This window comes from Eptatretus burgeri, chromosome 2, assembly GCF_056783735.1.
Source record: "Eptatretus burgeri isolate ZD-2024b chromosome 2, Ebu_testis_v1, whole genome shotgun sequence".
NCBI lineage: Eukaryota > Metazoa > Chordata > Myxini > Myxiniformes > Myxinidae > Eptatretus > Eptatretus burgeri.
In genome coordinates, this window is record NC_140962.1 from 27,585,687 (window position 1) to 27,601,271 (window position 15,585).

The following is a 15,585-nucleotide window of genomic DNA, read 5'->3' on the forward strand; positions in this document are numbered from 1 at the left end:
CGGTGCTGAAGGTCTGCACTGGTTCATCGTGCACGACCATGGCTGTATCATACATGATCACGGTGCTGAAGGTCTGCAATGGTTCATCCTGCACGACCATTGCTGTTAAAGTACATGATCACTGTGCTGAAGGTCTGCACTGGTGAATTGTGCACGACCATGGCTGTATCATACATGATCACGGTTCATCCTGCACGACCATTGCTGTTACAGTACATGATCACTGTGCTGAAGGTCTGCACTGGTTCATCGTGCACGACCATGGCTGTTGCGGTACATGATCACGGTGCTGAAGGTCTGCAATGGTTCATCTTGGTGTAGTTTTATCGCAAATAATGCATCGTGGCTTTCAGGGACTCCATGTGATTGATGGTGTCACCCGTGTTGTAGATTGGTGAGTGGAGATGTGTGCGGCGAATATGACACCATGTTCCAACGAGTGCGCAGCGTGATGAAAAAGAATGGTGATTTCAACGTGAGTGGAAGAATCACGTGATTAGACTATTTGGTTTCTGCAACACGACAAGTGAATGCTTGTCCTCTGCAAAGTTGACCTCGGGTCAATGTAACCGTTTGTAATGTCTTCTTTTTCTGTCGACATAGAAAGCATATTTGAGACTCCTTCGGAGAAAATACCGTCTACCTTTGTTTGTGGATGTAAAAGCCCCCTCGTTCCTCTATATTTGTCTATCAATCCTTTCCTGGACGCGTCCTTCTCTCGTAACGGGTACCATTACCCAAAATGTCGAATATTGGCTTATTGGTCACCTTTGCTCCTCTGTCCCATTGCTCTCATCTGTGGAACTCCTCCCTGATTTGCCCAATCATGTTCTCCCCTCTCATCCAATCACTATCTCGTAATGTTTCTGATCTCCACTTGTAAGTGAGATTGGATTCTCACTGACTTATCCATCTGACGTCAACCACCTCCCCCTCCTTTCGTACACCTGAAATGCGTGCACCCTTCCCTGGCTGCTTGTCCTCATCCTTTGTCCTTGCTTGCCAATGTGACTCTTGTCTGTTTCTTTGTTGTCCAGCTGTTTTCTTTTGTCCTATTGTTAGTCCTTTGACCTCTTACCCTCTAATGTTTGTTGACTGCAAACCCCTCTTGCACAAGCCTCAATCTCTAATATTTATGGTAATAAAAAAGGTTTCCAAGGTATCTTTTACAACAGTAGGCCTGTGGATTGGTGTCTTTGCTAAAATCTCCATTTTATTGGGTGCATGAGCATTGTCTTATAACTTTGACCCGTTACAGAGCTTATGAAGCTCTTGTCGTGAGTCTCTTGACGTGATGGCCTCGAGGTACGCACACTCGCCTCTAAGCTGTCTCGCCTGGGTTCGAATCCTGACCATATATATATATATATATATATATATATATATATATATATATATATATATATATATATATATATATATATATATATATATATATATATATATATATATATATATATATATATATATATTGTCATCTGGGTGTGTCACAGGCCAGGTGATTCATCAATGCGTGTGACGTCCCTCAGTTGGACGTTAAACGAGTCTCATCTGCCGGCATTCATTGGTGGATGTTAAATATCCCACGGTGTCCTTCGCGAAGAGTAGGCGAGCTATTGCCGGCACCATTGCCAACAAATTCCAAATTCATGCCCTTACCTACAGGGGGCATTGCATCAGTGGCACAGCTGTGCTCTTATCCAATGATGCCACCCGCAGCCTTGTGCTGCATACAAATAAAGAGCGTGGGTGAGTCTTTCGGAGACTCGAAGTTATTTTTTAGCCTAGTACCCATATCTGTTCACTCATCTGACATTTCCTTTTCAATAAGTGAAACGGGGAAGTTATTTCAGAAAAAGGGGAATTAAATGCCATTCGATTTGCCTTTATCCATGCAGATTGTAGCAATTGGTTGATATTGTAGCGGCTCCAAGCACATGTCGTATTCTATGTTGTGCAGGTCTTGTTTTGTGTCGGAAGTTTTTTTGCCGACTCGGAAGCATCTCGAGAAGTTTGGCTGGAATATAAAGAGGGGCGACGGGCAGGTAACATAAATATGACCTTTGTCGCAAAAAAAAATGTTGCCCGTCTTGACGTGGCCTGAACTGCTCGGCGCGTTCTGTTCCACCTCCAAATACCCTTTGATGCCCTGTGACCCGTAGTTCCGCTGCCAACCTACATCCTTGGCCCGAATGATGGCTCCACTGCAGATTTGTTTCCTAGTGCAGATGGTGGGGAGGTGGCTCCAGGGATTACCTACCTCGGTACAGTAAATATATTTTTAAAAAGTAATATATATATATATATATATATATATATATATATATATATATATATATATATATATATATATATATATATATATATATATATATATATATGTAATGTCCAGCTTTGTCCTCGGTAAAACCTGATGTGTATCGTGTCAGTTTATGACGTTTTCTTCTGAAATTGCACTCATAACCAACTGTTACTGCCACTGAAGTAAAAAGCCCAAAAACTTGATACGCTGCAGTATTGCAAATAGAAAATGGAAACTGGATAGCCAGCTTTACTTTGACTTATGAAGAGTTTGTTCTGTGCTATGATGGCAGATTTTGATTAAATAATTTGTTTCAATCCAGATGTAACAATTTGAGGTGAATGTAAAAAAAAATATATTGAGTTTGGTGATTGTGCCATGGAAGTGTTGGTATACATTTGTATTTGGTGGCAGGGCATCATGGTGTGCTACGCACTGCAACAGGCCTAGCTGTGGCCTATTTGAGTGGGCATGAAACGCGGAACGGAAAGGCCGAGGCTTGGCAACACGCTGCCGCAGATGGAAATGCCCTGACGGAGATGGGGAGTGCAGAAACGGACATATTGTTGACATCTACTTGGCCAGAGGGTGTCTGCAAATACAGCCCTGAGCCGGTACGAGTAAGATGGGGAAACGATGTTGAGCTACGTTGGTGGTGATGTAAGATGTAGAATGTGATATGTAATGTGAATGATTCCTCATGCAGATATCTCAACAGTACGAGGTACCGGTAAAATTGCATTTCTACGTAATTTTTGTTTCATTAATGGAGTATTTTATAACGACTATGACGTATGAACCAGACTTGGCGGCGTAATGGTTCGAGTGTCCTCTCTGATTCCTGGGCGTCAGCTATTCTTTTTTAAGAAATGGTGCGTGCTGCTTCCTTGCTCGACGCTCAGTGTTTAAAACGGATAAAGCATAGGCAAACAATGCTGGGAAAGCAATGGCAAACCACCCAGTATAACCCTTGCCAAGAAACTGCTTCGGCAACACCGACGCTCTGTAAACAAGAAAAAATAAAAATATAAAAAATGTTAAAACATAGAGGGATGAAATCTCAAAAAAATCCAAACAAGGTAGGAATGACACCACATTACTATTCCACAATACGACACCATTATCCTCTTATGGATTACCATCACGACATGTTTTGACATTTTACTTTTGTTGTGTGATTGATGAAGAAGTCAGGGTAAAGAGGGGGAAAGGACATGTACGAACACCCTCCTCCCCCACCCACTTTCCAGCCGTGGTTGGTATGGAAAGGTGAGAGGGGTGGTACTTCCAAAATAGATGGCTCCTCACAGAATTTTAATTTGAGCCACAGGAGCACATGATTAACAGTGCTCAGACTGATAAGGTCATCCAATCTGCAAGCTTTATAACCGCAACTGAATTATCCAAATTGAGTAACAGATGCTAAAAAAATGGAAAAGAGCAGTTTTGTTCCAAGGCATAAATACTTGTGACAATGGTTTCTAGCATTTGCTTTGTCTGCACACTCGTGTATGGTTATTGATTGTAAAATACCTATTTGCTTTTTATTAAAAGGAGTTTAATGTATTTGCACTGAGGACTTGTTTTCATCAAAAAAGACCCCATTAATGAAACAAAGAGAAAAAAAAAATTGTGCATGTATCAAAATAATGTTACATGTGTATCTGCCACTGAAACAGACAAGAAGATATTGTTCTGTTTGTGGGGGTAGATGGAGGAATTTCATCGGAAAGATCGGATCGTATCGAGTTGCTTGTCCTGTGGGCATGTAGGAGACATCTCGATGTAAACTAAGTCGGGAAACTGTGAGCTTAAGTGTTACCTGTCACCACATGGGGGGTGGTGCGGTGTAAATTCGGGATTAAGGATAATTTCCCCCAGTATGTAATTGCACCCCCGCCCACATGACTTTTTCCTACATTTTTGCATTTACAAGCCAGCAATAGGATCACGTCCTTGAAACAACTACAACTGAGCTGCAAGTCCAAGCAGGCGAGAAGCCGCGCCTTCCCGATTTTCGTGCGAACAAGTCACACCCCCAGAGTGGATGATTGATAGGAGTGACATCAAAGGGAGAAGCAAACAGACGAGTGGAGTTCGGTGTGAGGGAGGCGATCAGAAAAAAAAACAGGGTGTGTCTTGGCGAGAGAGCGGGGAGGCAGGTCATTGCAGGAGGAGAGAGACACGGTCGGAGACGAAGGCTCGAAGCGGGACAGAAGCGAGAGAGGCAGTATCAGCGGCCGAAACAGCAGGGCATTATGGCTGGCTTTCCTTCGACGCATCAAGAAGACCGCACGATTGTTGTGTTTGTGCTGAGGTAAGTTTGCCCGTGTGTGGGACCAGCGCCAAAACCTTGTGTGGAGCCATCGGGAGAAAGAGACGGTGCCATTCTGCAAAGCAGAAGATCGACGTCGGTGAGGATGATCGACGAAGAGGCTGCATGGCGGTTGTTGAGCCCTGGCATTGAATACTGCCTCTTGAATTACCTCACGTACGTTCCCCGCCCAGAGAGGAGCTCGGCACCATTTTGGGCGCGTCCTCCCACGCAGTGACGAAGCAGTTTGGTGACCTTCAAGCTACTGAGATTATCTCCTGGACCCAAAGCTCAGTGCCAAAATAAAGGAGGGATTTTTCTTTGTTTTATTCTGTCCCCTTGTTTGTATTTGGTCTGTGTGGAGATGCCTCAAAATTAGATTTAGGTTACCTTGATTCATTTCCATTCTTATTGTTGATCTTTCTGTTTATTCAATCATTATTTATTTAAGTTACTGGTGTCCGTTGTTCTGTTGTGAGTTTGAGAGTAAAACCCCTGTACTGTGCTACCGTCCTCGCTGTTTCTTTCCTGCGCGTGCCAGAATCTCGGCTGCAAGCCTCCAAGAGAACCGTTTGGCCATCTGTCCAGGTCAGGACAAACCCACTGGACACGACAATATTCTACCATTCTTATGACAGCACAGATGGCCCTGTAAGACTCCAGGGCCTCCCTTGAGGTTGAATTGCTGCCTTAACGGTTAAGCTAGTTGGCTTTGCTTCAACCTTGTAATAAAATCGTCCTTTGCCAGCCACAAACAGCTGTTGCTAATAATTGAGAGTTATTGGCAACAACTGCCATCAATGGGTACAATATATAACTGGCATTGAGTTTCTGGTCTGACAAATGGAATGTCTCAATTCCGGAAAATCTCTGTCTCACCTTGTCATTCCGGCTTGATTGTCAAACGAACCTACTTACCTGTTTCCACTGTCAGCCAGTCAAAGAGGTTCTGTCTCTTGAACTTTGAGGCCTCACCATCACCTCAACATCATAACCATATGTAGCCAAGCTGGCCTCCAAAGCAAGCCACAGACTGGGATTTTAAGTTTTCAGACTGTCTGACATTGTGTAGCAGCTGACACATCGTTTAACAGTTGTTGGTTTTGTTATTGCTTTGAGACGAAGCCCAAAGTTTGCTGTTTGTGCATGCAACTGCATGCCTCTGTGTGTGCGTAAGAGCGCTGTACCTCCATGATATTTAGACGCACAGTGAAAAATAAGGAGGGGGTTTCGGTGAAGGTATAATGAGAGGGATAAATGTGATCAGCTAATCTATCGGCAAAAGGCGCTGTATAAATATGATTATTAGTCCCTTAACAATTTCACCTGAGGGGACTATAGGTTTGCTCTCCGTCAGTCGGTCTGTCTGTCCATATGTCAAACCTGTGGTTTTTATGACTTTTTTTTTTCCGATTATCCTTTAACATATTCAACTGAAACTTGGTGCATGGCTTTGTTATGATAAGTTACAGAACAAGTTCAAGTTTCAGGGCGTTTCATCAATTTTTCACAGTTATGCCCTTTTTGGACTTAGAAAATATCACATATTATAAGCCAGCAAATACACCCCATGCTTCGCTGATGGGTATATTAAGGGGTGGAGATTAAGGGAATATTAAGGGAATATTAAGGTAAGAAGGAGTATCCCTGTGTCGTAAGAGGCGACCAGGGTTGCGTCAGGAAGGGCATCCGGCGTAAAACATGTGCCAAATCACTATGCGGATCACACGGATGATCCGCTGTGGCGACCCCTCACGGGAGCAGCCGAAGGAAGAAGAAGATTAAGGTAAGAAGGAGGGGAGGGAGAGGGGTGGGGGAGCGAAGACGATGTGGCAGCGAGGAGGGGTGCGGAAAGGGAACAAAGTGTGAGGGGGGGTGGGCAAGGGAAGGCAGTGTGAGGAGTGGGCAAAGGAAGCCAGTGTGAGGGGACGGCAAGAGAAGGCAGCGTGAGGGGAGGGCAAGGGAAGGCAGTGTGAGGGCTGGGAAAGGGAAGGCAGCATGAAGGGTGGGCAAGGGAAGGCAGCATGAGAGGTGGGTAAGGGAAGGCAGTGTGGGGCAAGGGAAAGCAGCGTGAGGGGTGGACAAGGGAAGGCAGCGTGAGGGGTGGGCAAGGGAAGGCAGCGTGAGGGGTGGGCAAGGGAAGGCAGCGTGAGGGGTGGGCAAGGGAAGGCAGCGTGAGGGGTGGGCAAGGGAAGGCAGCGTGAGGGGTGGGCAAGGGAAGGCAGCGTGAGGGGTGGGCAAGGGAAGGCAGCGTGAGGGGTGGGCAAGGGAAGGCAGCGTGAGGGGTGGGCAAGGGAAGGCAGCGTGAGGGGTGGGCAAGGGAAGGCAGCGTGAGGGGTGGGCAAGGGAAGGGAGCGTGAGGGGTGGACAAGGGAAGGCACCGTGAGGGGTGGGCAAGGGAAGGCACCGTGAGGGGTGGGCAAGGGAAGCCACCGTGAGGGGTGGGCAAGGGAAGGCAGCGTGAGGGGTGGGCAAGGGAAGGCAGCGTGAGGGGTGGGCAAGGGAAGGCAGCGTGAGGGGTGGGCAAGGGAAGGCAGCGTGAGGGGTGGACAAGGGAAGGCAGCGTGAGGGGTGGGCAAGGGAATGTCAGCAGTGTAATTGTTAAAGCATCCACTCTGATTCTGGGATGTAAGGAGGGGTGGGGGAATGGAAAGCAGTGTGAGGGGGGGGGAGGGAGGGGATCCGGCTGGACACATCCAGAGATAATCACCATCTGGACATAACCACCGTTGGGATACGTACAGAGATAACCACTGACTCAAGAAATGTGCAGAGATAACCACCATCCGGGCAAAACCATCATCCAGATACGTTCGGAGACAGAAAGAGAGAGAGAGGTGCGGGAGGATGCTGCACTGTATTCGGAGGAGGTAGAGTGAGGATGGGACAAACAGAGAGGGGAGAGGGTGTAAGGAGAGGTGGGGGAAGGGAAAGCAGCATGAATGGAGGGGAATGAAGTGGGAGAGGAGGGGAGGGGAAGGCAGCATGAGGGGAGGGTAAAGGAAGGAAGTGTGAGGGGAGGGTCCATCTGGAAATGACCACCGTCCAGTCACGTATGGAGATAACCATCTGGAGATATCGACCGTCTGTATGTGTGTGGAGATTACCACCATCTTGGCATAACCATCATCGAAAGAGAGACACACAAACACGCGCACAGACACGCGCACAGACACGCGCACAGACACGCGCACAGAGTATGAATGGTGCACTGTATTATGAGGGGTGGTGCGAGGAAGAGAGAGAGAGAGGAGAGAGGAGAAAGAGGAGAGAGGGGAGTTAGCAGAGAATATGTTATGTTTTATGAAAAAAAAAACACACACATACACACACACTAACATTTATTAGTATAGATGGGTCAGTGTTCAGTTGTCCTGACTCCACCCCACAGCTTTACACCCATTGGCTGAAGCGCTAATTTGACCACCCCAATTAAATCGTGTGCCGCCATTGCAGGAAGCAGCACTGATCAGCAGGCCTCAGGCCATAGATCTGGGTGTTAGTCCATGGCCCAGTGCAATTGGAATGATCCCAGGTATATAACCACGATGTATTGTATATGCACATGAGCGGTACGTGTGTTTTTGCTTCATGTATGTAGATTAGGTTATTTTTTGAATCAATAGACAAGCCAAGAAACAAATTAAACACAGTGGGTTTGAATTCCTTCTTCTTCATTTTGGTTATGGTATCGGCTCAAGCGTGTGTTAAAGCAGGCTAATTTTTTTATATTCAGTTTGTTATCCCAGTTGTCTTTCTTGGTTTCTTGTCTACAAAAGATATTGGTGGATGAAAATTGCTTTTCCTTTAATTCTTCCAAATAGACCCAAACACAGTGTGCTCGAGAGTTTCTTTTTCTTTGTTTTGTTTCCGGTATTGGCTCGAGCATGCGTTAAATGCAAACAAATTTTTATCTGTAATCGTTCATCTCCCGAACATTCATTGGGACTGGCAAGGGGACATGTATTGCAAAGCAATTCTCACTGTTGCTATTATTGCTATTATTGTTATGAGCAAAGTACCTGACCGATGGGCAATCTTAATCCAAGCGTGCAATATGCTTTTCTGACACGTACCTTTATTTGGGCAGTGTATTGGCAACAGATCGCTCCCAAAAATAAAAAAATAACCTGGGTTACATATATGAAGCATAGACATGCATACTTTTATGTGCATATGTATCTCGCACTATCCATCCCCCAAAAGAAAGAAAATGCCAAAATTGGTGAATTTCTTTTTTTCTTCTTCTTCAAAACCTAATGGAATCAAACGAAACTTGCACAAGCACAGCGTCAAGGTTTTCTCATTAATCCTTGAATGTTTCAGCTTCATAGGTCAAATCCTTTCGGAGGAGTAGATGAAACATGCAACATACATATTGTTACGAATTTGGAAGTTTACTGCACTCAACATACAGGTCCTATAGCTCAGTTATATCGATAAGTAAATGTGGATAGATAGCTTCCCCTCCCTTGTCTAATGGGTAATTAAATGTTCATGCGCTGTGGAGTTATTTTGACAGTTTGGGTTTTTCTTTTACATTTTTCCACCAACATGAATGACAACAACAGCTGTGGACTACTCCGGCTCCAAATAAAACAACGATGAAAACCCTCTGCTCCCAGCATTCTCCGCACGCTCAGTCGGGGAAAGGTCATGCCCCACTCCTCGATTCGCTTGGTGGGGTGCCAAGTAGGGGAAAGGTTGAGCCATGCCCGAGAATGAATCGCGCCTGAGGAGCCCCGCCCGAGAATGATCCGCGCCTGAGCGAGCCCCGCCCGAGAATGATCCGCGCCTGAGCGAGCCCCGCCCGAGAATGATCCGCGCCTGAGCGAGCCCCGCCCGAGAATGATCCGCGCCTGAGCGAGCCCCGCCCGAGAATGATCCACGCCTGAGCGAGCCCCGCCCGAGAATGATCCACGCCTGAGCGAGCCCCGCCCGAGAATGATGCACGCCTGAGCGAGCCCCGCCCGAGAATGATGCACGCCTGAGCGAGCCCCGCCCGAGAATGATCCACGCCTGAGCGAGCCCCGCCCGAGAATGATCCACGCCTGAGCGAGCCCCGCCCGAGAATGATCCACGCCTGAGCGAGCCCCGCCCGAGAATGATCGACGCCTGAGCGAGCCCCGCCCGAGAATGATCCACGCCTGAGCGAGCCCCGCCCGAGAATGATCCACGCCTGAGCGAGCCCCGCCCGAGAATGATCCACGCCTGAGCGAGCCCCGCCCGAGAACGAATCACGCCTGAGCGAGCACGCCAGAGAGGATAAAAAGGAACTGAGAATCCTCGCAGAGGAGGCCTTGGTCTTGGTCTTGTTTTGGTCGTTGTCGTCAGTGTCGTCTTCCTCCTCCTCCTCCCGATGATCAAGAGCTTGGAGACACCATCCACCACCGGAGCCGCAAGGGTGCGTGCCGTCTCTCGAAGGGATACGGAGGTGAGGTGTTGAATGCCAGGACGAGCGCCGAGCGAAGCTGAAGAAACTGATCGCGGCTTGCCGTTCAGCTCGCCTCTCGCTGGTGCCTGGGTCGACTCTACGCGAAGACCACATGAGCTGGACAGGTCCGAGGCAGAATCTGGTCTTCAGCTCGACTGTCCTACTGGCTAGAGGTCTGAATAAAGACCACTTTTGTCCGATTATTGTGTGTGTGTGTGTGTGTGTGTGTGTGTGTGTGTGTGTGTGTGTGTGTGTGTGTGTGTGTGTGTGTGTGTGTGTGTGTGTGTGTGTGTGTGTGTGTGTGTGTGTGTGTGTGTGTGTGTGTGTGTGTGTGTGTGTGTGTGTGTGTGTGGTGCCGCCAGTCTGCTAAGTAATGAATTGTTAAGTGCCTTGCTGTACATACGTGCTTATTAATATTCGGATAACTCTGCTCTTCTGTGTTCCTCTCACTGCATATTGTCAAATACACAGCCCCATTTGTGAAATGTGTCTGCTCGTTCGTGTCCTTTGCTCCATTGGCTTAGTGTGCTGCGTGTTGGAAAATTAGCAAGGCCGTTGTGCTGCTGTAAAGGGGACATTTGGACCGACTGGACTTTGGTGACCGTCCGCTCGGGTCACACTCGGTTCGAGTACGTTCGCGGCTCGTTCCGTCCGGGTGCTGTCGAGGGTGTGGAGACTCGGTAAATCGCCACGTGGACATCTAGGTATTTTGAAAATTGGCAAATAACCCTGTACCACATGGTAGAAATATTGACTCTTCACGGTCCGATAAGGGACCCGTACTTCTCGGAGTTTTCTGAAAAAGTACGATCTAAATTTCGGGTGATCGGCGGAGCTGACTCTACTGCTCCACCTGGCGGTCGTGCTCGCAGCCGATACCCGGCCCCGCAACAATATAACATACTTACCTCCGTTATATAGATTATTATTGTTATCAAAGAATGAATGCTCGCATGAGTGTGATAGAGAAACCTTTTCATTTGCACAGATGAGTTTGGATCCAACTTCAGAAAGCTCGATTGTGGCAAATGTCTGCCGCTTCCTCCAACCCAGATACCATTTTGCTGGTCTACAAGGCTTTTTCCATGAGCGAGTACCTTTCAGGTAACAACACACAATTCTTGATCATTGTGGCAGTGTCATTGTCTCCTTTTGAGGAATATGGTAATGAAATCAGATGTGGTGCATCTGGCAAATGTTACATCCTGATTGTACCACTGAGCTGTCATATCACACTGCTCGTAATAGGTGTGTATTCACTGTGATGATTATAGCTCATGTTTTCCAGCAACAATGGCTCGATATTCACCTTGTTCTTTTGCCCAGATGCATTTTAAGACTTTGATTGATTTGTTATTTTCCATCTGCATTATACAAGGATGTTCACCTTGAATATGTAACCTTTAATCACCATTTTCCTCACCTTCCCATTACAATACAATTTTAAAATTGTTTCAGATACTACTCTTAGTATACCACACAAAAAAAACAACACATGTCAAAATAGCTGTACACACAGCGACACAGCAGAGTTTGTAAAGTTATCTGCTGGCCCATCTGCAAAAATGTTGATATCCCAGTTCCAGAAAATTTGTGGGAACATGAACCAAAAGCAATCGCTGAAAACGTGGAAATACCTCTCACGTACAACCTAATGATCCCCTCAAGCATGAACATCGAAAAGAAAGCATTGCAACCAGATATCACACTTGGGTACTAAAAAGAGAAGAAGACATTGCTAATTGATGTGTTGATACCAGTGATTTTGGAAAACGACGCAGAAATCAAGAAAATGACCAAGTACCAAGACCTCAAGAATGAAGTGAAAAGATCTTGGAAGCTGAAGAAGCCAAAGTTGTACCAGTGATAGCTGGACCTACAGGAATGGTGATAAAGAACCTCACAGAGATATTAAAAACCATCCCTGGGAATATTACTACAAACAAACTACAGTTGGCAGCTGTGCGGGGGGGGGGGGGGGGCTCGGTGACGATCCTGAAGAGAGCCCTCGGCATAAAACTTTGAGAACAGAAAACATCACAGCTTGATCCATGAATCGTGACCCCTTACCGAAATGAAAGTAGACACTTTGAGCCTGTCCTAGGAGGACTCCATTCCACATTCTGAAACCCGCATATGTAGATACCAACAACGACACACACACGCTCGGCTGATAGCAATTTTTCGAGAATCGGCAGATTGGAGTCAGTGTGACTACCAGCTACAGGTGGGGTTGACTCAGCCTGTCATCCTTCCGCACTGTATACAACCCCAAAACCTTGAGTAGCTTGAACTGAAAAGCATATATGAATATATGAAGTTACATATATGAAGCATAGACATGCATACTTTTATGTGCATATGTATCTCGCACTATCCATCCCCCAAAAGAAAGAAAATGCCAAAATTGGTGAATTTCTTTTTTTCTTCTTCTTCAAAACCTAATGGAATCAAACGAAACTTGCACAAGCACAGCGTCAAGGTTTTCTCATTAATCCTTGATCTTGGGACCAATTGCCGTCGATAAACCCATGCACCCGGAAATGCCAAGCAATGTCCGAATTGGACAAATGATCATTTTCTTAGCGTCGGAACTGCTGCTAAATCCAAATCTCCAGCTTAAATTTTGTAATTCTTCTTCATTTAAGAGATTCTCGAGGTTATGGTATGGGTGGAAATGAAATAAATACACAAACGCTGGTATCTCCAGGTGTTTATATGCATTGCAATGTCCCCAGTGATTCGTAGCTATGATGAACAGGCATTCGATAATATGAGTGAGGAAAGTGAAAAACAAAAACTTTATCGTTAAGAAATTGCTGCAGCCTGTTCCAAGTCAAGGCATGGTTCAGCAGGCCCAAAACATGGTGGCCTAAAAAGGGGTGTTTTAATTAACCCAAATATCCAATTTTCACTCATTCACTTCCTTGGTGTTCCCTGAGTATGCATGCAAAGTTTCAGGCTGCTAGTTTTCATGGTTTTGGAGTTATGGAGGACACACACACACACACACACACACACACACACACACACACACACACACACACACACACACACACACACACACACACACACACACACACACACACACACACACACTGTTTTAGGGTGTTGAAAATATAATCATTCAGAAACTCTTTTTCTAAAGGCAATATGTAAAGATAGTATTTATCATTTGAAAGCTTTTGCTTTCTTCTCCTCCAAACTTGACTCACTTCCCATTCCATTTCCTGCAGGAACCATGAGGTTTTGAGGGAAAGGCCAAAGCCAGTAACCAGGTTTATTGGTCTTGCTGGAGCTACAGCCAAAAAGGGAAGGTGGCTGTATGCATTTTCCATGACCCCTTGGTCTAGAAGCCCTCTTGTGGACCTAAATAAGCAGCCGCCTGATGTCACAGAAAATCCTTGGAGTCGTTCCAATGTGGCTAAAGCAACTATGGACCATGGGGAGGTCTGCACCTTGTCACCTCTCCTTTTAATCATTCTAGCATGTATTCTTCTTCATCACCCCCCCCAACACCCCTCTCCCAATGCATCTACATGTTATTTATTTTCCCTTTTCTCTGTTTCTTCACCTCCTCATTACCTCCACCACCTAAGGTGGACAGAGGTTGTGTTTTCACCCCTGTCTGTCTGTCTGTCTGTCTGTCTGTCTTACTGTCTGTCTTTGTCTGTGAGCAGAATATCTCAAAAAGTTGTGGACACATTTGGATGAAATTTGTTGGCATGTTGGTGTGTGACAAGGACTCATTGATCCGATTTTGGTGAAGATTGGATCCGGATCTGGATACTAGAATTTTTTGAAGTGATATTTCACGATTGAGGGGTAAGGCCAAAAATGATATGTAGTGCGGTGTCTCAAAGTTCTAGACGGATTCGAACGAAACTCGGTAGACAGGTTGGGTGGCTGAGAATAACAAGCCGATTAGATTTTGGTGAAGATCCGGATCCAGATCCGGCCTATCATTGGGATGCAAAATGTAACCAGACTGGCGGAGATATGCGCTCCACTGAGTGCCCGTTCCAGTTCTGTCTGTTTCTCATTGCTGCTCTTCTGTTTGTTTCAACATGACATAAGTTTGCTGTCATTCATCCTTTTATTTATGACATCCATTAATTTGCTGTCATCACCCTGCTGTAGACTTCCACCACAATCTTCTCTTTGCTCCCTTCCCCTTTCTCTTTCCCCTGCTGCCACCTATAATTCCCTCTCCTACTCAGGAAACTCATCAGGCTATGCAGTTTTTTTTTGATCTTGGGGACAGGGGAAAAGAAAGAGGCCGCCAGGCAAGGGGTCAACGACGGGGTCGAGGGGAAAGGCGATCTCTCATGGATGAGGGTCTTCCACTTGTCCCCAGCAAGCATCAGAGGACAACAGGGTTCTCCCCAGGTTTTTGAAAGTTCATTGGCTGGGGGTGGGCTTAAATAAGATAATAGAGTGTATATCTCAAAGATAAACTCCTTCACTGTTTTGGGATCTGGACCATGTGCCACACCGGCTATTGCCGTCTGGATCCTGATCAGCGAGATGTTTGCCACACATAATCCTGCCTGTGATCCACACGAGCAGATCAGGAGAAGCAGCTTGCTCTTCTGGCTTTGTTCATACTGACAAAGCCGTTTCTGCTCCTCACTGCAGCCTCCTACATGATAGGTGATATGGCAGTGTTGTCGGCATGAGAACATTGCATTAATATCTCGAACTTGTGAGGAAGCTTGCCCTGGAGCAGGGGAAGATCGAAAAGCCTGCTGTTGGCCGAGTGGTTTGGGTGGCTGGCTTGGGATCTTCGGGTCCTGAATTTGAGCCCCATTGGCTGCTGAATTAACACCAGGTGGGGTTGACTCAGCCTGTCATCCTTCCAAGGTTGGCAAAATGAGTACCAGTGTACTGGTGTAGGAGCACAGCATCAGCGGCAGTGTCATGCCCCACCAAAATGATAGCTACCTGGCAACCAAGCTGCCATATGCAGAAGAAGAAGAAAGGGAAGATGGTGTGTGTGGGTGGATGGATTGGTGGGAGGGGTTGGAGGAAGCATAACATCTAAAAGTATAATTCTGTTGTTTCCCAGTCTTCAAAACAGAGCAGATGATGCCCCATCTTGGCGAATGGATCCTGATCAATGGGATGTGTGATACACACCATCCTGTTTGTTGTTCACACACAATCTGAGGAACAGGATTTGTTTGTCAGCCTGCACAAAGCTAAAGGGTTTATGCTTTAAAGTTAATGTACATTGTACATAGAATGGAGAACTAATCTTGCTGGTGAAGGCTCGTGTCATTCTACTTTGGTGGACAGGTAGAAAACGAGGCAGGGAATTAACACGATGTTGAATGAAGTATGCTCATCACTGTTGGAAGCAAGGAGAAGCTGATATTTTGGTGTTCACCCTTTTTTTGCTCTGACAAAGGATTTTCCCCCAAAAGGTCAGCTTCTTCTTGCTTCCCTTGACAGTTAGCACACCATACCTCTGATGACATCCACTGTATGTTGCACATAGTTTGGTTCCATAATAATTTACAAGGAAAGATTCAA

At 46.2% G+C, this 15,585-nt stretch overlaps 1 protein-coding gene across 2 annotated transcripts in view; it reads left to right on the forward strand.

Moving 5' to 3' along the window:
- CWF19L1 (CWF19 like cell cycle control factor 1) overlaps nucleotides 1–15,585 on the forward strand; it is a 39,476-nt gene that overhangs the window by 1,202 nt on the left and 22,689 nt on the right. For both annotated transcript variants that reach the window (XM_085852195.1, XM_085852201.1), the window contains exons 2-8: nucleotides 391–475; nucleotides 1,961–2,045; nucleotides 2,163–2,264; nucleotides 2,717–2,916; nucleotides 11,039–11,154; nucleotides 13,287–13,500; nucleotides 14,271–14,439. In XM_085852195.1, coding sequence (XP_085708321.1) covers nucleotides 391–475; nucleotides 1,961–2,045; nucleotides 2,163–2,264; nucleotides 2,717–2,916; nucleotides 11,039–11,154; nucleotides 13,287–13,500; nucleotides 14,271–14,439 — 971 coding nt within the window. The remainder of the gene's footprint in view (nucleotides 1–390; nucleotides 476–1,960; nucleotides 2,046–2,162; nucleotides 2,265–2,716; nucleotides 2,917–11,038; nucleotides 11,155–13,286; nucleotides 13,501–14,270; nucleotides 14,440–15,585) is intronic.